General features: G+C 39.4%; 1 protein-coding gene across 1 annotated transcript in view; it reads left to right on the forward strand.

The window, feature by feature from the left end:
* The window catches only part of Dnah3 (dynein axonemal heavy chain 3), a 171,495-nt gene that overhangs the window by 99,175 nt on the left and 51,403 nt on the right, over positions 1–20,917 (forward strand). The window contains exons 41-42 of the mRNA XM_052175029.1: positions 16,556–16,659; positions 19,188–19,482. Coding sequence (XP_052030989.1) covers positions 16,556–16,659; positions 19,188–19,482 — 399 coding nt within the window. The remainder of the gene's footprint in view (positions 1–16,555; positions 16,660–19,187; positions 19,483–20,917) is intronic.

Below are 20,917 nucleotides of genomic sequence, written 5' to 3' on the forward strand. Positions count from 1 at the left end.
ACACAAAAATAAAAACCCCTTTCTAAATTAACTGAATGTGGAATTAGAAACATTTGTGATAAAAAAAGATTTACATTGAAAACATTTCTGATAAAATAGAGGAAATATATAGAAAGACATATTAAAATTGAAGATTATCATGAAAATAATGCAGATAAAATGGTAGACCTAAAACATTACTAAATTACTTAAAAGGGGAATTACAAACATTTTCTGATAAATTGAATATTTACATGAGAAATATTTCTGTTAGTCTGTCTTTTTATTAGGGAGTTGAGTCCATTGTTGTTAAGAGATATTAAGGAATAGTGATTGTTACTTCCTGTTATTTTTGATGTTATTTATATGTTTGTGTGGGTATCTTCTTTTGGGTTTGTTGGACTAAGATTACTTTCTTGCTTTTTCTAGGGTGTAGTTTCTCTCCTTGTGTTGGCATTTTCCATCAATTATCCTTTGTAGGGCTGGATTTGTGGACAGATAGTGTGTAAATTTGGTTTTATCATGGAATATCTTGGTTTCTCCATCTATGATGATTGAGAGTTTTGTTAGGTATAGTAGCCTGGGCTGGCATTTGTGTTCTCTTATGGTCTGTATGAGGTCTGCCAAGGATCTTCTAGCTTTCATCATCTCTGGTGAGAAGTCTGGTGTAATTCTGATAGGTCTGCCTTTATAAGTTACTTGCCCTTTTTCCCTCACTGATTTTATTTATTTATTTTTGTTTAGTGTTGTGATTGTTATGTGCCAGGAGTTGTTTCTGTTCTGGTCCAATATATTTGGAGTTCTGAAGACTTCTTGTATGTTCATGGGCATCTCTTTCCCTAAGTTCGGGAAGTTTTCTTCTATAATTTTGTTGAAGATATTCACTGGCCCTTTAAGTTGGAAATCTTCACTCTCGTCTATACCTATAATCCTTAGGTTTGGTCTTCTCATTGTGTACTGGAGTTTCTAGATGTTTTGATTACCAGCTTTATGCATTTTGCATTTTCTTTGACTATTGAATCAATGTTTCTATGGTATCTTCAGCACCTGAGGTTCTTTCTTCTGTCTCTTGTATTCTGTTATTGATGCTTGCATCTATGACTCCTGAATTCCTTCCAAGGTTTTCTATCTCCAGAGATGTCTCACTTTGTGATTTCCTTATTGTTCCTACTTCCATTTTTAGATCCTGGATGGTTTTGTGCAGTTCCTTCACTTGATTGTTTGTGCTTTCCTGTAATTCTTTAAGGGACTTTTGTGTTTCTTCTTTAAGGGTTTCTGCCTGTTGACCCATGATCTCCTGTATTTCTTTAAGGGATTTTTGTGTTTCCTCTTTAAGGGCTTTTACCTGTTAACCAGTGTTCTCCTGTATTTCTTTAAGGGATCTATTTAAGTCTTTCTTGAAGCCCTCTATCAGCGTCATGAGATACGATTTTAAATCCAACTCTTGCTTTTCTGGTATGTTGGGGCATCCAGGACTTGCTGTGGTGGGAGAACTGGGTTCTGATGTTGCCATGTGGCCTTGGTTTCTGTTGGTAGGGTTCTTGTGCTTGCCTTTTGCCATCTGGTTATCTCTGGTACTAGTTGGTATTATTGTCTCTGGCTGGAGTTTGTTCCTCCTGTTGGGCCTGTCTGTGTCCTTACTTCTCTTAGCTCAAAAATCAAAGCACTGCTGGGAGATCTCTCTCTCTCTCCTGGCAGGCTGTGCACAGAAGGCTGTGGAGTCTCCCAGCTCCCTGGTGCCAATGGCAGCAGGAAGACTTCTGTCCCAGCTGCTCCACTGATCTTAGGCCCTGTGTGCTCCTATCTGTTTGGTATTTTATTTTTGTAAAAATTTTTCATCATTTCATCTCCCAGTAAAAATAAGAAATACGCCACTACTGTTCTTGATGGTTTCTAGTCTTATTCTGTATGTTCATGTGTTTCATGTTTGGTGACTATGACATTAGTAATTTTTTAACTTTGTCATTACAGTGTCATGTGTTGAAGTATTTCTAATTTTGCTATATTATCTTTGAACTAGCTACAAGTATCCTTTGATGTGAATGTTTAATAAAGGAGTGGTGGTTGCTTAAGATTAACTTGATTTGGGGTTTAAAAGATGGCTTTATGGCATAAGTGCTGTGCTAGAATGGGGGCTTTGTTTTGAATCTCTAGCAGCCCTGAAAAAGCCCGATGTGGTGACATGGCTTGTAACCCCAGAACTGAGGGGGCCAGCCATGTAGACCAGTCTAGACAGACAGCAAATTTCAATTCAGTTGAGAGACTCTGTCTCAAAAACTTTATGGTGAGAGACTAAGCAAGGCACCTGACAGTGACCTCTGACCTCCACATGTACACACATAAAACTGAGAAAAAGTACATAATACACACACACATACATTGCATAACCTTACTAAGAGTTTTATTGGCACTGTAACTTAATAATTCTTTTCCATAAATGGCTTTGATTTATCTTCCTATTACACTTTAATCTTTTATCATACCTTTGCCATTTCCCCATATAGATCCTATACATTTCAAACTTTATAACTATTTCTTTCTTTTTTGATATGGTGTGAATGGTATTATGCTTTGGATTTTAAGTTCTATGTGATCATTTCTGATAAGCAGGAAAGAAGCTGACTGTACCTGAAAACTTTGATGTATTTCTAATAAGTCCCAGAGAACTTTCCTTTGGAGCCTCTTCCATGCCATCCTTTTATTTCATAAGGTTTTTTCTTCCTCCCTAATTTTTATCTCCTTATCTCATTCCATTATCAAGACTTCCTAGTATGACTCTGAACAGGAGTGAAGAGAGTCTTAGAATCCTAGAAAGAGAAAAACTCCAACCTAGGAGGAAGATATCTAGCCCTTGCCCTTAAGTATGAAGGCATCTGTGCTTGTTTTGAGCATGTTCTATCTATTCCTAATTTGCTGAGATGTTTTATCATGAGTATGTGTGTCCGTTAATTTTTATGCTGCTGTGATGAAACATCATCACCCAAAACAGCTTGGGGATGAAAGGGTTTATTTGATTTCCATATCCTGAATCACAGTCCATTGAGGGAAAGCAAGGTAGGAACTCAAGCAGGGCAGGAACCTGGAGGCAGGTTCTGGGGTACTGCTTATGGAGGAGTACTGCTTAACAGCCTGTTTCTTATGGCCCATTCAGCCTGTTGTTGTTGTTGTTGTTGTTGTTGTTGTTGTTGTTATTGTAATACTACCCAGAACCACCTGCCCAGTGTGGCAACACCACATTGAGCTGGGCCCTCCCCATCAACTACTAATTAAGAAAATACCCTACAGCCTTATCTTATGGAGACATTTTCTCAATTGAGCCTCTCTCCTTTCTGATGACTATAGCTTGTGTAAAGTTGACATAAAACTAGTCAGCACATTTGATCTTTTGCCAACTTGACACATAAAAACATCACTCTTAAGCCATTATCTTTCCTTTCTTGTTCATCCCCCAAGATCATGCATTAATATCAATATTCTAATATAAAGTGTTTTACAAACTTAAAATGTCCCTCAGCCTTACAAATTCAAACACTTTAAAAGTTAGGTCTCTTTAAAAATACAAGGGGCCAGGCGGTGGTAGCGCATACCTGTAATCCCAGCACTCTGGAAGGCAGAGGCAGGCATATTTCTGAGTCTGAGGCCAGCCTGGTCTATACAAAGAAACCCTGTCTCAAAAAAGCCAAATTAAAAAAAAAACAAAAACAAAAAAAAAAAAAATCAAGCTCCTTTAAAATCCAAAGTCTCAATAAAACTCCAAAATCTTTTTAAAAGTTCAAAGTCTCTTGGACTCCAGCAAAATCAAAAATAAATATTTTATTTCATGAGGGAAGAAGCAGGTACAATCACAATCTGAACCAAGCAAAACCAAATTCCAGCTGTAAATAACTCAATGCCTAATGTCTGGGGTTTTGAAACTCCAGATTTTCTGGGCTCATTCAAAGTGGTTGGTCACGTCTCTGCCTCCACTCTGTCCAGCACACACAGCTCATCTTCTAGGCTTGGGCCAGCTCTACTCTGTGGTCGTTGCTATTCTTGGAAGTCTATTCATAGTACTGGCATCTCCATAATACTGGGATCTTTTACAACAACTGGGCTGCACTTTCACCAATAGCGTCTTCTAGACCGTCTTCATGGTAAAGAGCCTCAAATGCTCTCTAATAAACTCCTTATGCCAAAAATTAATATCACCTAAAAGACTCTTACACACTACCAAGTTAGGCTGCCAGCACAAGTTACTACGCAGGCAACTCCTAGAATACCTTGATCCTGAACAAACACTTCACAGATTTCACCTCAGTTGTACTGGGGTCTTCTTAATCATCACTAGTTTCTCAGCTCCAGTTAACCAGCATCAATTGTCCCAACAAAACAGAAGTTTTACTTCAGTGATACTGGTCTTTTATCACAGCTGATTCTTCAGCCTCAGCTGACCAGACACAACAGATTCTTTATTCAAAATAGCAACAACCCTGAGAGAGATTTTAAACTTTCCAAGCCAGGCCTCTATCATCTGCATTCCTATCAGCATTGTGTTCTGAGCTCCTACAGAACAGCCCACTGGGTGCTCAACATCAGCCAATGGATTTTCTAGCCCAAAGATCCAAATTCCTTCCACAGTCCTCCCCAAAACAACTTGGTCAGGTCTGTAGAAGCAATACTCTACTCTCCTGGTACTAATTTCTGTCTCAGTTCCCTTCCTACTGATTGTGATGAAACCTAAGGACCAAAAGCAATTTAAAGAAGGAAGAGTTTATTTCACTCAGACTTCCATATAAAAAAGTGAGTTCACACTGTCAAAAGCATTTAGGGCAGGAAGTTGATGCCAAGGCCTCATAGCTTGCTCAGCTGGCTTTCTTATAAAATCCACCTTTGCTCCCACCTAAGGTCTCCCTGATTCAATAATTAAGAAAATGCCCCACAGGCTTGGAGCCCAATGTTATGGAAGCATTTTCTCAATTGGTGTTCCTTCCTCTCAGATGACTCTCATTTGTGTCAAGTTGACAAAAGCTAGCTAGCATAGTAGATGTTGGATTTTATCGAATATTTATGAAAATCATATGACATGTTATTTTCTTCTTTTCATGTTAATAATACAGGTTATAGAAAATTTCCAAATAATGAGCCAGTTTTACATACCTGTAGTCAAGCCCATTTCATTAATTTGCTAACATTTTGTTGAGGAAATGCATCTATTTGCAGATGAAAAACAATTATATTTCATAAAATCTCTGGTTTGGGCATTTGGATAATGCTGACCTCATAGGATAAGGTGTGTTTTCTAGAAGCAATGATGGACATCTGGCAGCATTCCTAGTTTTCCAGTTTCCTAAAATGTACTTCCATGGTTGATTTTTAGCTATTTGTCACTTTCTGATACATACAACCATTGCTAAAATCTCCATGAGTTGTTTTCACTGCATTCCACAGGTATTGAAATGCATTTTAATTTGCATTCAGGTCATAATATTTTAAAATTTCTCTTAATAGTCTTTTCCTCATCTGTATGTGGTGCGTGTGTTCATGTGTATGAATGTCTGTGAGTACATGTGTAGATGGAGACCCACAGCTAGTGTTGGTTGTCTTGTTAAAACTCTATCCACCTTCTTCATTGAGGCAGTCTCACTTGAACCCAGAGTTTGGCAATATAGCTAGTCTGTCTAGCTAGTTTAATGTGAGGATCCCACTTGCAACTTCTAAGTGTTGAAATTACAGACAGACTACTCTCTTAGAGTTTTATTCCTGTGATGAGACACCATGACCAAGGCAACTGTTATAAAGGAAAACACTTAATTGTGGCTGGCTTATAGTTTCAGAGGTTCAGCTTATTATCATCATAGCAGCAAGTATGGCAGTGTCCAAGAAGACATGGTGCTGGAGAAGAAACTGAGAGTTGTACACCTTGCTCTGCAGGCAGCAGAAGGGGACTGTGTGTTCCACTGGGTATAGCTTGAGCATATATGACATCAAACCTGCCTCCCCAGTGACACTATTCCTCCAACAAAGCATATTACCTAATAGTGTGCTACTCCTTATGGTCCAAGCACTCAAGCTCTTTAGTCTATGGGGGCCATTCCTATTCAAACCACCATATCTATCAAGCCTAACCTGGCATTACACAGGTATCAGTGATCAGAACTCTGGTCTTCACCAGGGCTGCTTGTTCAGCAATGCTTGAGCCTCTGAAGTCTGAGCTGTCTCCTCAGTCCTTGATACTTTTTGATTTGTGTATCAAAACCTTATACTTTCTTGATTCGTGTGTTAACCTTGAAGGGCTGAGATTTTCTAGCTATCTTTCTCTTACTGGTTTCTCTTCTAATTCTTTTGTGCTCCAGAAGTATATGCTGCATGGTATCTATTATTATTTAAATGTGTTAAAACATTTTATAGTCAGGAATGTGGTCTGTCATGATGAGCATTCCATGTGAATTTGAGAAGAATGCATGTCTGCTGTTTTCAGATAGTGAGCTATAAGTGTCATTTACGTTCAGTTGGTTTGTGATGGTAGTGTTCATTTTAACTATTTTCTGAATCATTTTCTCAATGATAGAGGTCATCAAATTATCCCAGTCACAATACTGGATCTGCCTATTTCTTCTTGGCCCTCTGTTTTTCCTTGTATATTTTGTCATTCTATTTACTCTGAAATGTGAAAACAGAGTGTAATTAAAATTTCTTCTCTTTTTAGTTAGAAGTTAGGCTGAATTTTATATATAGTCATGGCTATATATAAATTTTTCATGTGTTCTTTATTTAATGTTCTATTGTAGGTTGTGTTTTGTTTTTGTTTTGACAGACTATGTCTAGACATAGGTCTCCTTTTATTTATTTTGCCTGGAATCTGATTCTTCTGTTTAGTCAGCAAGGGAAAGTTGTATTTTCTGGCTTCTGTATATATCATATCATATTTCCTTGTTTTTGTTTCAGGTCCATTTGAAGCAGGTTTTTATTTTAATATCAGTCATCCTCAACTTCAATTAGTCTCCTCTCCACCTTGAATAATTTCAAACAACCTTCACATATTTTGCTTCCTGCCATTTTTTAATGTAACAGTTAAAAGCATAGACTCCAGAATAAAACACTGAAGGCTGGAATTCTGGCTCCCACACTTACTAGTTGGCAGACTTGAAGCGAATTCCTCAGCACCTCTCAGTTTTCACAGTTCTAAAATATGTACAACAATAATAGAGAATATCTGTGGTGTTCCTGGAAGGATTAAATGAGTAAATATATGTAAAAACACTTAAGGTAATTATATTATAATGATGCTATAAATATATATATATAATTACATATATATATATAGTATAATAATGTTATGGTTTTCTTTTCTTTTTTTCTTTTTTCTTTATTTATTTAGCTTTTATACTTCATATTTTAATCTCCCCATCCTTCCTCCAACTATTTCACATCCCATACCTCCTCCCAACCCCCCTGTCCCCACGTGAATGTCACCACCCACCACCACACTTGACTTCTAAACTCACTGGAGCCTCCAGTCTCTTGAGGGTTAGGTGCATCATCTCTGAATGAACACAGACCTGGCAGTCCTCTACTATATGTGTGTTGGGGGCCTCATATCAGCTGGTGTATGCTGCCTGCTTGGTGATCCAGTATTTGAGAGATCACAGGGGTTCAGATTAATTGAGACTGCTGGTCCTCCTATAGGGTTGCCCTTCTCCTCAGCTTCTTTCAGCCTTACCTAGTTCAACAACAGGGGTCAGCTGCTTCTGTCCATTGGTTGGGTGCAAATATCTGCATCTGACTCAGCTGCTTGTTGGGTCTTCTGGAGTGTGGTCATATTGGCTCCCTTTTTGTGAGCATTCTATAGCCTCAGTACTGAATCTAATAGAAGAGAAAGTGGGAAAGAGCCTTGAACCCATTGCCAAGGGGGGGGGATTTCCTAAACAAAACTCTAATGGCTTGGGCTCTAAGATCAAGAATTGCTAAATGGGACTTCATGAAAGTGGAAAGCTTCTGTAAGGCAAAGAACATAGTCAATAAGACAAATCAGCAACCTACAGAATGGGGAAAAAATCTTCACTAAACTCACATCTGATAGAGGGCTAATATCCAAAATTTATAAAGAACTCAAGAAGCTAATCACACACACACACACACACACACACACACACAAAAAAAACTCAATAAAAAATGGGGTATAGAACTAATCCAGAATTTCACAACCGAGGAATCTCAAATGGCTGAGAAGCACCTAAACAAATGCTTAAAGTCCTTAGTGATCAAAGAAATGTAAATCAAAACTACCCTGAGATTCCACCTTACACCAATGAGAATGGCTAAGATCAAAACCTCAGGTGACAACACATGTTGACAAGGATGTGGAGAAAGAGGAACACTCCTCCATTGCTAGTGGGATTGCAAATTAGTACAACCACTCTGGAAATCAATCTGGAGGTTCCTCAGAAACTTGGAAATAGATCTCCCTGTAGACCTGGCTATACCACTCTTGAGAATATACCCAAAAGCTGCCTGCCCCACCAATGCTCAGGGGCACATGTTCCACTATGTTCATAGAGGCCTTATTTGTGATAGCCAGAAGCTGGAAACAACCTAGATGTCCCATGACAGAAGAATGGATACAGAAAATGTGGTTCATTTTCACAATGGTGAAAATGTGGTTCATTTTCTACTCAGCTATTAAGAAAGACATCCTGAGTTTTGCAGACAAATGGATGGAGCTAAAAAATATCATCCTGAGTGAGGTAACTTAGACCTAAAAGGACATGCATGAGTTACAGGGATAGAAATGGAGAGGAGCCTGAGGAAAAGAAGGTCCAGGGACAGGCCCAAAATAGGATCCAGTTCAAGAGGAGGTTCTAAGACCTGACACTGTAGTTTTCTATGGATACAGTATAATAGTGATATAGTTTTCTATAGGTACAGTATAATAGTGATAGTTTTCTATAGATACAGTATAATAGTGTTATATTTTTATATAGATACAGTATAATAGTGCTCTAGTTTTATATAGATACAGTATAATAATGTTATAGTTTTATATAGATATAGTATACTGGACATCTCACCTTTGATCTCATCTTCCTGTTTCACCTCAACCTATTTTCTCCTTGTGCTTTTTTGTTCTTGTTTTATTTTTTCCAAATTGATGCTTTCTGCACCTTGCTGAGGGTGCCAAATCATCCCCTGAAGCCAGTCAGTCACACACTGACCATGTTTTAGAGATATACTCTTCAGGTGGGACTCCACACTGTTCTTCACATTGCATTCCATATGTTGTTTTCTGGTTTCCTTAGCCCTCCAGGCCAGTCTGTTTGCTTTCTGTGCCTGCAGACATGGTTCATGAGTTGCCTTTGATCCCACTCTTGGTCCACTCTGCAATGACATCTTTCATCTTTGCAGCAAGAGGGACAGTGATATGAAGTACTTCCAATCTTTTTTCAGGCAACTTCCTCCACAATGTGTGTGTGCACTCTGGTGACCTCATCTCTTCTTTCTTTGTCCTATCAACTGATGTAGCCCACAAGAAACCAGAATTTCCAGCATTCACTGCCAACTGACTTCTTCATATACATCTCTACTCGAACCTACTTAGTAGCTTTGATTCAGAAAGAGCTTTGGTAGTCTGGGAAAATGGCTCAGTGCTTCAAGTGTTTGTCTTGCATGTAATAGGGCTGAACTTGGGTCCCCAGAACACACATAAAGTACACAATGAATGCAATAGTTCATCTATAATTCTAGACTCAGAAGATGGAAATAGGGACTCCCCAGAGCAAGCTGGTTAGCAAGACTAGCCATATTGGAAAGTTTGGGTTTGATTGAGAGAACTTTCCCAAAACCAATAAGAAGGATGATTAAGTATGATTTCCAACAGCAACTTTGGGCCACATGCACACATGTGCACACACACACATACACAAAAGAGATAAGCAAGCAAAAACTGTTGGCAAGACTAAAATGGCCCTCCTCAAATCACCAATGTGAGCAAATATTTAGAAAGTCTAACTTTACTTTCATCCCCACGATAAATATCTACTTTCTTCCTCATAGTTTTCAAACTTACCATTGCTTTAAGTTATGATTAGGATAAATAATATTCATAACATATCTTTAAAAGGAATCTGAAGTACTGCATGCTCTAGATTAAAGAACAGTTGGATGGAAGAGATCCAGTGACAACATATGATCAACTAATGCCATCTGTGAGAGGAGCAGACTTTTCTATTTATTTAATCTGTGCATAAAGGCCCTGTGCTCCCTGGCACTCTGAATCCAAAGTGCCATTTGGTATGACTCTCTCCATCTCCTTCCTCACTGTGCTCTGGGACCCTCTTGACCTCTCAGCTATGGAAAAATGGCTAAGTGAAGGGGAAAGGAGAGGATGACATCACTGTCCTCCCAGAACAGTAGCTGACAGGCAGCTGGAGAGCTGCTTAATGTTGAGTGCAGTTTTGGGACAGCCACTGGTAAGAGTCCAGACCTCCTTTCCTTTCTTCTACAATCAGAAGAAACTGCAATTGGTTTGTTGTGTTCTGGTCAGTTTTCCATTCCTAAAATTATGAACACCTGAGATGGTCAACTTAAAAGGAGGCTCATGGCTTCAGAGGTCTCTGCACATAGAGAGTTGGTCCCTTAGATTAGGGTCTGAGGCAGCACATTACAATGACAGTACATGACACAGAAAGCCGTTCACCTCCTGGTGACCCAAAAGCCAGAAGGAGTAAGAAGAGCAGGTGTGTACACGAGCACGTGTCCAATCGTCTCACTTCCTTCTACTGGATCCTGCCTCCCAAAGCTTCCATCTACTTCCACTGGGGCTATAGGCAAAGGCCTACAATACATGGGCCTTTGGAAGGTGTTATTCAAACTTTTTCTTCATCCAGCTCATCTGTTTTCTGCTTAAAATGGATTCTACTAAGTTTCTTTCCATGTTTGCTTATAGTGACACCAATCTTTTTTTCTCTGGTTCTTTACTAAATAGTAGCAAACTGAGAAACTCCTAGCCAGACCCCACTTATCCAAAAAGGGGTATGCTTTTCAGGGCTAGGTATACTTTTTTATGTAAAAACTCCATTGAGTCATACCTTACATACTATGAAATTTGCCCACTTAATTACACAAATCAGTGACTTTTGGTAAGCTTACTCAGCGTGGCCATCACCATATTCCTGTTTTAGGCTGTTTCCAACACCCCTGCAAGATCCTTCATTCATGTATTCAATTCATCTCTGTTCTCACTTGAAAGCAGCTGCTAATCTATATTCTAAGGATTTAGTATTTACCATGTGTGTGCAATTATGTAACATATAGCCTCCAGATTGGTCTCACTTCCTTCTAGTCACCTGATGAACCTTCAAATGCCTTCATAGCCTTGTCACAGGCATCCAGGGATAAATTTCTATTAATAAACTTCAGAAATCCACCCCTGACTTCATGGAATGCTGCTTTCTTGGTTTTTCATGGTCTCAGAACCAAGTCTAAGAGATCCTTGTTTGTGAGCCAGGGATTTATCTTTCAGATGATGCTTCCATTTCCCTCAGTTCAACTCTTCATTGGAAGACCTTTGACAAGGCACTTATCAGCTGAGACATTCGCTTTGGTCTTCAGCTGGGGAAGAAACCAGAGGCAGGTGAAGTTTTCAGAGGTTGCAGAGCATTTCTCTCCTCATTTTGCTCTGTTCTCCTTCCTCCCTGGACCAGAGTTTGATTGACAGCCACAGTGCAAAGAAAATAAAAGTTGTTCTACCGTTGTAAGCTTGGAACTGAGTGTTGGCAGACAGCTTCCTGTGTGCCCAGGGCCCTTCAAATGCTTGACAGATAGAGCTCAGTCACTCTCCATAGGAATTATCTAGGCTTAGCAGAAACTTAGATCCACTGCACAGATGTACAAAATGGTAGTGCTGGCCAAATTACATAGCTGGTAGATCCATTGTAGTTAAATCTTTGTTCTTTGGTTTAAATGTTCTTGAATGAAACCACAAACTAGCCCACAAAGGAAGAAGAAAACATATGTTACTGATACATGCTTTTAATATCTCTTATTTTCTTATTTAAAAAAAAAACTCTCAAAGAAAAATGGTGAAAAAGTATTTTTGTTCACATCAACCTGTTATAGGTATTTTAGTTTTCAATATGTACTTTTTCCTGTGGATCTGTCATCATCTTTATCATCCTTGTATATAATGTCCATAATGGCATATGTCCATTTTAAAACTCTATTTAGTTGTTGTTGTCGTCATCATCGTCGTCGTCGTTGTCATTGTCACCATCATTGTCAGAGTGGAGGATTACTCCAAAAGTAGGGCTTTGGGTGTGCGAGGCCAATGATCTATCACTGAACTAGTCTCAAACCTTTGTGTTGTTTTTATTTTGTTTGTTTCTTCTTGAGATAGTTTCTTACTATGTGGTCCAGACTGGCAAACAATTCTTTATCTTACCACCTCTCCCTATGTTCTGCCTAGGGTGGTAGGTGAGCTACCACACCTTGCTCTCATTTGTGATGATTTCTTTAAGGAATTTTTTATGTGTTAATACATAGGTTTTACAAATAACACTGTCATGACTTAAAAAAAATCCTCTTCATTTTATAAGGCACAGTGTTCACTGGTTTCCTAACGGAGGCCTTCTCAACAAGTCTCTCGCTATCACAGATGGTGTCACATATCCACACATATGGGTTACTTTTGCTGTAAATCGTTTCCTCATGATAAATTTCCAGAAGTATTTTTTTAGAGAACAGATTTTTTTTAGCCCAGTGCATATAGTGTCAGTTTTCTAACAGTGCTGTCCATGGTCAGGCACTCAGGAGACAGAGGCAGGCAGATCACTGAGTTCGAGGCTACAAAGTGAGTCTCAGGACAGCCAGGGCTACACAGAGAAAGTGTCTTTTACAAAGTAATTAAAAACTAAAAATGCAGTACCAGGGTTACTTCTGAGGAAAGCTGAAGGGGACATAAGATGACAGAAGCGTCCTTCCTTAATACATGATGATATCAACAACAAAACATTCTTTAAAAAATACTGCAGAAAGAACTGAGACTTAATTCTGTAAACACTGCAAAGCAGTGGACAAAGAGAGAGGGGAGAAGAAAGAGAGATGCAGAGGCAGAGAGAGAGGTGAGAGGGTAGAAAGAAGATGAGAGTAGAGGAGGAGAGGGAAAGGGAGAGGAGAGAAGAAAAGAGAAAAGCATTAAATCACATTGTAAATCAAAGGATCTAACAGACATAATACCCCTTCAGAGCACTACAAAGCACACATTCTCAGCACCATGGTAGAGTTAGAGTCCGGATCTTCCTCCCCTCCTCGTGTTTCCAGAAATAAAACTCAGATTCAAGTTATATTTACAAATACCTCAGCCATATAGCTAGGCTGCACATTGACTAGATCATAACTTAGATAACCCAATTCTTTTCACCTACACTCTGCCACACGCTTAGTTACCTGTGCTGAGTACTATGTGTCCATCTCATCAGCACATCTCCCAGGTCAATCTCTCACCTTGCTCTCTCCCAGAATTCTCTCTGCCTTCCAGATGTTCCACCTCCCATTTCCTGGCCTAAGCCATAGACCATAGGCTTTTTAATTGGCAGGTGATGCATCCATACAACACTCAAAATATTTTCTCTACAGGACCCCATAAAACTTTCTATATAATAATCATATTACATGACATGAACAACAGTTAACAAATAGAAAAAACTGAAATAATTTCTTGTATTTTATCTGTCATCAGTAGAATAATAAATAAATAAATAATCAAGATGAAGAGAAACTAAAGAACACAAACAAAATAATGGAGATTGAATAAAATTCTATCAAATGATGGCTGAATCATTGAAGTAATCAAAGGATAGCAAATCCTAGAATGGAATTTAAATTAAAACACAACAGAGCAAATCTTATAAGATAAAATGAAAATAGCCCTAAGAGCAAAGTTTGGAGCTGCCAAGTATTTACATTTAAAAAGAGATATCTTTTGCCAAAGGTGGGACTTAGAGAGAAGGGAAAGGAGGAGAGAGTAGGGGTAGAGAAGGGGGGAGGGGAGGGAAGGAAGGTTGATGATTGATGATGGGGAATGGATGAGACAAGAATTGCTAAATGTTGATAATCATTGAAGCTACATAGTGGTGCCTGATGGTTTTCATAGTATCACTGTTTTTGTTTACTTGGCTTTTAATTTACATCAACAATACAATAATGAAAACAAATATAGTGAATATTGGATTAAGTTACTTTTAAAAGCATAATGATTTTTTAAACTCCTTACAGGTTCTATTTGTTTCACTTAAGAAATGCCCTTTGGGGGCTGAAGAGATGCCTCTGTTTGTAAAGTGCTAGCCTCATAATGATGTCAGTTTGACTCTCTCACTGTAAAGAGCTGGGTGTGGCCACAGACACTTGTGATCCTAGAGATGTCAAGATGGGAGGCAGAGACAGGAAGACCTCCTGGAGCTCCCTGGACTCCTGGAGCTAGTCTAGACTACTTAGCAAAGTTCCAGTCCAATGAGAGACCCTGCCTCAAATGCAATGTAGAAGAGCTCTGAAAACCCATACCCTTGGTCCTCTGACTCTACATGTGTTCACAAGGACATGCACATACCTGTGACTGTAGGTTCTACACTCAAGCACTCATGTGGAACCAATATCCTTGTACTGAATAATGAGTATCTGAAGTTCAAGAGATCCTTCTGCTTCACAGTCGTCTTCTGTTACAACTAAGAAAAATTAAATTATTTTTCATTAGAGATAGCATCTTATACGTATCCCAGGTTTGCCTCAGAATTGCAATTATCCTGTCATAGTTTTACGAACATCAGGAATTCAGACTTTCCCACTACATACAGCTAAATCAAATATCAGTGTTTAAAAATTATATATGTTATATGACCTCATTCTTATAAAATACTTTCTCATCAGTATGTTGTTGCATTTCTAATATAGTAGTGTGCCTGGAGACAGGGCCAGAGAAACTATTATCAAAAGTTTATTTCTACACGTGGGATTATTCTATGGTACTCTTCCTGGAGAGACATGAACAGACATCTACTTGTTCTGTATGGGCAGCCAATGATAGGCCAAAGTAACGATAACACAAAAGTCCACATTGGTGAAGCAATGATTTTCATTGGCATTACTTACAGGAATATGAGTGGAGGATTACTTATAGGAACAGAAATTACTATAAAGGTCACTTCTGGGAGCAGAAAAGGCAACTGCATCACCAAAGCCTACCCCAGCATGGGTGATAGTTCACAAATGCTGCGAACCTGTAGCACACTACACAGCATGCAGGCAGTGTGCCAGGCTAGAGTGTCCCTTCCAGGTGCCTCAGTTGGTCTGAGCCTCTTCCAGGCAGCTCAGTTGGTCTAAGAGTGTCTCTCAGCAGACCTTACAGTTTATATATACTTAGGATGAGAGGGACCTCCAGTATCTTGCTGGTTTCAGGGACATCCTGAAGCCTTTGAGTTGTCCATTCCCTGAGCTGAAGGAGCTTGTTTGCAGGATGAAATGTTTCACCTTCCCTTTTAACATCCTGTCTTTTAATAACCTTCCCTCCAAGATGAAGGTTTTATCTGAGAGAAAATTGCTATATAACAAGAAATTCAGAGCAATTTATTACTTTCTTTTGTTATTTACATATGTTGCTTTTATTATTAAAAGTACATTAGCTTCAGGGACTGTAAAGATGGCTCTGTCAATAAGATAACTGCCACCCAAGCATGAGGACCTGAGTTTGCATCCCCAGAATTTACATAAAATGCAAGCATAATAATATGTGCCTGTAACCGAGGTGCTGAGGGACACAGAGCCTGGTAGATCCTTCAAGTTCCTTAGCCAGCCAGTCTTCAGAGTCAATGAAGTTCAGATTCAATGAATGACTCTATCTCAAAAAAGGGGAGGGTGAGGAGCTATCAAGGAAGACACATGACATCAATTCTGACCCCCACAGTCATATGTGCATACATACCTACCTGCTTGCACACAAGAACATATTCATACTAACAAGTACATACATTACACATCCACAGGGAGACGGGGTTAGAAAGAGAGAGAAATAATTTAACTGAGAGTGTAATTCCAGAATGAGGGAGGCTGAGGTAAGAGGCTCACAACTTTAAAGCTAGGGAGCTGGCCAGATGGCTGCCAAGGCTGACAACCTGAGTTTGATCCTCAGGACCTACATGGTAGAAAGAAAAAACTGACTTCCATAAATTGTCCTCCATCCTTCACATACATGCTGTGACATGCCCCACCCTACCACCAAGTACATAAACAAATGCTTGTTTGTACTTTAATAATCAAATTGTAAGCTAGGTCTGGCTACATAGTGAATCCAAGATTGATACAGAACAGGTCCCTATCCCAAAGACTGAAAGCAAGAAGAATTTACATGATCCTCACTTACCATTTTAAAGATTTACCATAATAAAGATTTTTGCTGCAGTTTGTGGTTGATAGGTGATAGGTAATTGTCACCACAGTTGTGCTGGGACTGGCACTTAGACATTTTAGATACCTATAACTGGGACAGTCAAATTCCTCAAATATGAAACTTACCTTGGTTTGCTAATGGCTTGTTCTATTTCTTTGGGTTCAGGAAGCATCTATGATTTTTACTTCCTCAAACAAGGGGGTGGACACTGGAATGCATGGACAGAATATATCACCAAGGAGGAGGTGACTATTCCTGCAAATGCAAAGGTAAAGAAAATGCTGTGGTTTCTGGAATTTTCTAAGGATCCTTCCAAATGGAAGAACTACAAGTTCCCTATGAGCATTTCCACAGTGTTTTGCAAAGATCAAACCCTCAAAAGGATAGAGTTTAATATCAGGGAGACCAAGATTCCTTGCATAGGCTCAAGCTCCACACTTCAATTTACCCAACTGTAAGATGGAAAAAAAGTAATAAAGGATGATCACCAAGACTGAAGGTAGTATACACACTCATGTAGTAGGAGTTAGGTGTTCGCTGTTATTCTGGTCATTGCTGTTATATATAGTATCATAGCTACCTCATCTAAGCCTAAGAAACTCACATTATATCCTTAGAGAAAGATTTTCTCCAGCAGAAGTCAGAAAGATGAGTTCCAATCAATGGATTTCCTGGGTAATGGCTAATGCACATATATTTTAGTCCTACAGAGAATAGGTAAAATGAGCACTCTTGTGCCTCCATGTGGATAACCTAGTGGACATTATTTATCCTGCTGAGGTGACTGTATTGATCTTCCAAGTGGGGTCTTAGACAGCAGTTGGAAATGTGAGGATATTGTGGGACCACAGTCGCACTCACAAGGATGCTTTAGACAAGGATGATTGTGTTGCCCTAGGACAAACATAACATCCTAGGAGCTGGGTTTTATAAAGAAGCCCAGCACTGAGATCCTCAGCTTTAATTATTCTTATACAGCTTTGTTGTCTAAATTCCAGGGATTTGAAATTGAGCTAAAATCCTATGGATAAGAGCCCAGTGTAGAAAGTATTTTCAGCTCCAATAGGTATTTTCCTCTTGTCAAATGATCCTTTGAGTAGCTGAAAATAACACTGGGAGAACTCCAGCTGGCTTCAAGTTCCTGGTCTATGCTGTAAAATGAGAGTCTTGAACCTGCACTCAAGCATCACTAACAGGCCAAGTGGCTTCATGGAGAGAATTCTGGTCTGCATGCAGCCTGTTTTATAATCTGCCTCAAGGGGTTACAAGGAAAATCTCAGAATAATACAGGCATGACATCCTGGTCTGCATCCTCTTACGATACTTGACCGTTCTCTTCTTTAATGGCCATGCCCATCTGCTTCTTTTCAGTTAGCCAAATTATTTCCCAAAAGAAGCCAAGCTTTTGTTTGCAAAGGCTTCCAAGCTGCATAGATTTGGTAGTATCCAAGTCAAGGTCAAGTCTGGTTTTTGGAAGTAACATATACAAGATTCAGTGCAAATGTTGCTCCCTGATGTAAGACAGCACAGCAGCTGAAGGTCATTACTCCTTTCCAAACTAAACACGATACAAGAAGACCTCTACATATAATATATACCTTCCTACTCCCTGCTTTGCCCCACCAAGGGATCAGTTGTAACAAAATGATTACAGGGTTCAAGCTCAGAGAATTCAAACTTAGATAAGATATTCTATCCAAAGTAATAAGGATTCCAGAAGCCATGTTTGGGGTTTCTAAATCCCTCAGGAACTGAGGTCCAGGAAGAATATATTCAATTCCCATATTGGAAAAACATGGGAGATTCCGTGAGTTTTGGATTTGGGGATCCAGAATCTCAATTTGGGGAAAGCAAATCAGGAACAAGAGAAATCTTCTGACATTAGCTATGTGTCACTGCGGCAGAATGTCTGAGAGTCAACTCTGAAGAGGAAATGCAAACTTTGGCTAATGATTTTATGCTCTGCTCTCTTAGCCCCATCATCACAGGGCTACTATTGAGGTATAACATTACTGCAGAAGGGCTCATCAAAGATAAACCTACTTACCTCATAACATCTAGGAAGCAGAGAGAGATAAAAGAGGACAGGGACAGGATATAAGCCTGGAATGTGCTCCAAAGACCCCTCTACTTTCCTCGGTGTGTCTTATTTCTTATGTCTACCAACTTCCAATAAACCTATGAGTTATGAACCCATCAAATGGTTAATCTATTGATGGGGCCAAAACCCTCAGGATCAATTACTTCACAAAATCCCCACCTCTGAACATTTCTACATTGGAGACCAAATCTTCAACATATAAGTCTTCTTATATGACTACAACACACCTAAATCTTCTGAGCCAGAATAGGTGGCACATGGAAGGTGGCTCTTGCTTGAGACAAGGCAGACTAATTGGGTGAGAGCAAGTTGGCACTAACCTTTGTTATTGGTGTAGTAAATGTGAAAAAAAAAAGAATGTAGACTTTTGCATTACACAAGGGATCCAAAATGCCTGACTTTCCACTTCTTATTGAAGAAGACCTGCTGTGCCTCTGCTTCCCCATCTACAAAACAGGGACAAAGCACTCACCTTTATGTGTTTGGTGCTGTTTGATCTCTGATAACTGTGTATTAAATGCTTTGATTGTTCCCGTTTCAGAATTGAAATTGTCCTGTTTCCCTTGAAAAGGTACATTCATTCAAGGTCATAAAGATAGTAAAGAATTGAGCTACAGTAAAACCCAGATCCCTTGAATCCCAAGATTCAGTCCTCCTGGTCCAGGACCAATATTTTCCTGTATCTTTGTGAAACAGGTATCAGACCTCATCATTCCCACGATGGAGACTGCCCGGCAGTCCTTCTTCTTAAAAATCTACCTGGACCACGAGATCCCCATACTGTTCGTGGGCCCCACAGGCACTGGCAAATCAGCTATCACCAACGACTTCCTTCTCCACCTTCCCAAAAATATCTACCAGCCCAACTTTATCAATTTCTCTGCCAGAACTTCAGCCAACCAGACCCAGGATATCATCATGTCCAAGTTGGACCGTCGGAGGAAAGGCCTTTTTGGGCCTCCCATAGGGAAGAAAGCAGTGGTGTTTGTAGGTAAGGCATTGGTTTGGGTCTGGGTGGACCAAGTTCTTGTATCCAAACTGCAGTAAGCCAAAGCTTCAGTCTCTCCCTCTGTCTCTGGAGGGTGATTTAGCATTCCAACCACCACCACGTCTCCTGCCTCTTCTTGCTTCCATCTTTCCTCCCTCCTTTGTTACTTCCTTCTTTAGGGTCCCTTCTTTCCTCTCTGCTTTTCTTCTTTCTTATTCGTAGTGAACAGTATGTCTAAGAGACAGTGGTGGTGACAGCTAAATCCTGACACCTCCAGAAATGAGTTTGTGTCCATTTGCATCAGATAAGTGAGTTTTCACTAAGTGATATCAGATATTGGGTCATCACTAAGCAAAGGAACCCAATAGTTGCTAAGAAAATGTTGGTGAAATAAGAGCATAGACTTTCAACATTCACTTTGCACAAAGCACTTCCTCTTTTGTTTTCCCCTTTGAACCTCAGACCTGCATGACACTATTCATCATCATGGTTGTCTTAGGCTGGCTGCTGACCCAGGAGGTACTCAGAACGCTCCCACTGTCTTAGATCATCTCGTGTTCTGTATTTTAAACTCATGTATTAATAATATACATTTCATGGTTATATTTATATCCCTACACATGCTCATCATCTCTTGAAAGACAGGAATCTTACCCATTTTATTTTTCCTTCCTTCTCTACCCTTCCTTTTTTCCCTCCATCCAGGTTTCCCACAATCTTTATGATATACCCAAAACCAGTTAAAACCCTGCACTAAACCAAACTTGGTTCTATATTAATTTTCAATCCTAGGTGTAGTTTAACTCAGTCTCACTGATCTAAGGTTTGGTCCCATACCTGGAACTTATAAATCAGCTAATTTGTCTAAAGTTCCTAAAGTGTTGATTCACACAAGCTAATCAGTCTATTATTATTTTTGAAAACAAAAACACAAACAAAAAGCCTCCCCGCTGAATTCATTGTCTCCTATGTGCCCAGCCTGAGCTGTGGATTATAGGCAGAAAATGTTAGGCAGAAAATGTTTTTGTACTTAAAGGAATCTGTAACTCCCTCTTGACATTTTGAGTTTGCTTATGAAAGCCTCTAGTTCAAAGCCTTGCTCCCACCAGAGTTCATCTATTACAAGTTGATTTTATCACCCTCAGAAGGAGGGGTTCTTAGTAGCACAGCATTTACTTAGCATGCATGGAGGCTCTGGGTTCAATCCCCATCAAAAATATATTAGCTGGCAGACATCATGTCTATAGTGTTTGAGATAAGCCTGGGCACAGAACAGTGAGACTCCCTCTTAAAACTGAAAGCACAACAAACAAAAAAACTTTTGGCAGGCTCCTTACCATCATATGCTTAGCAATGAACAAAATGTCTATGGTATTGTAGACAGTGTATACTGGCTGAGGAAAATGGGTGAAGTTCAATGCTCTCTTGTTGATGTCAT

The sequence above is a fragment of the Apodemus sylvaticus genome, chromosome 1, assembly GCF_947179515.1.
Source record: "Apodemus sylvaticus chromosome 1, mApoSyl1.1, whole genome shotgun sequence".
In the NCBI taxonomy this organism is placed as follows: domain Eukaryota; kingdom Metazoa; phylum Chordata; class Mammalia; order Rodentia; family Muridae; genus Apodemus; species Apodemus sylvaticus.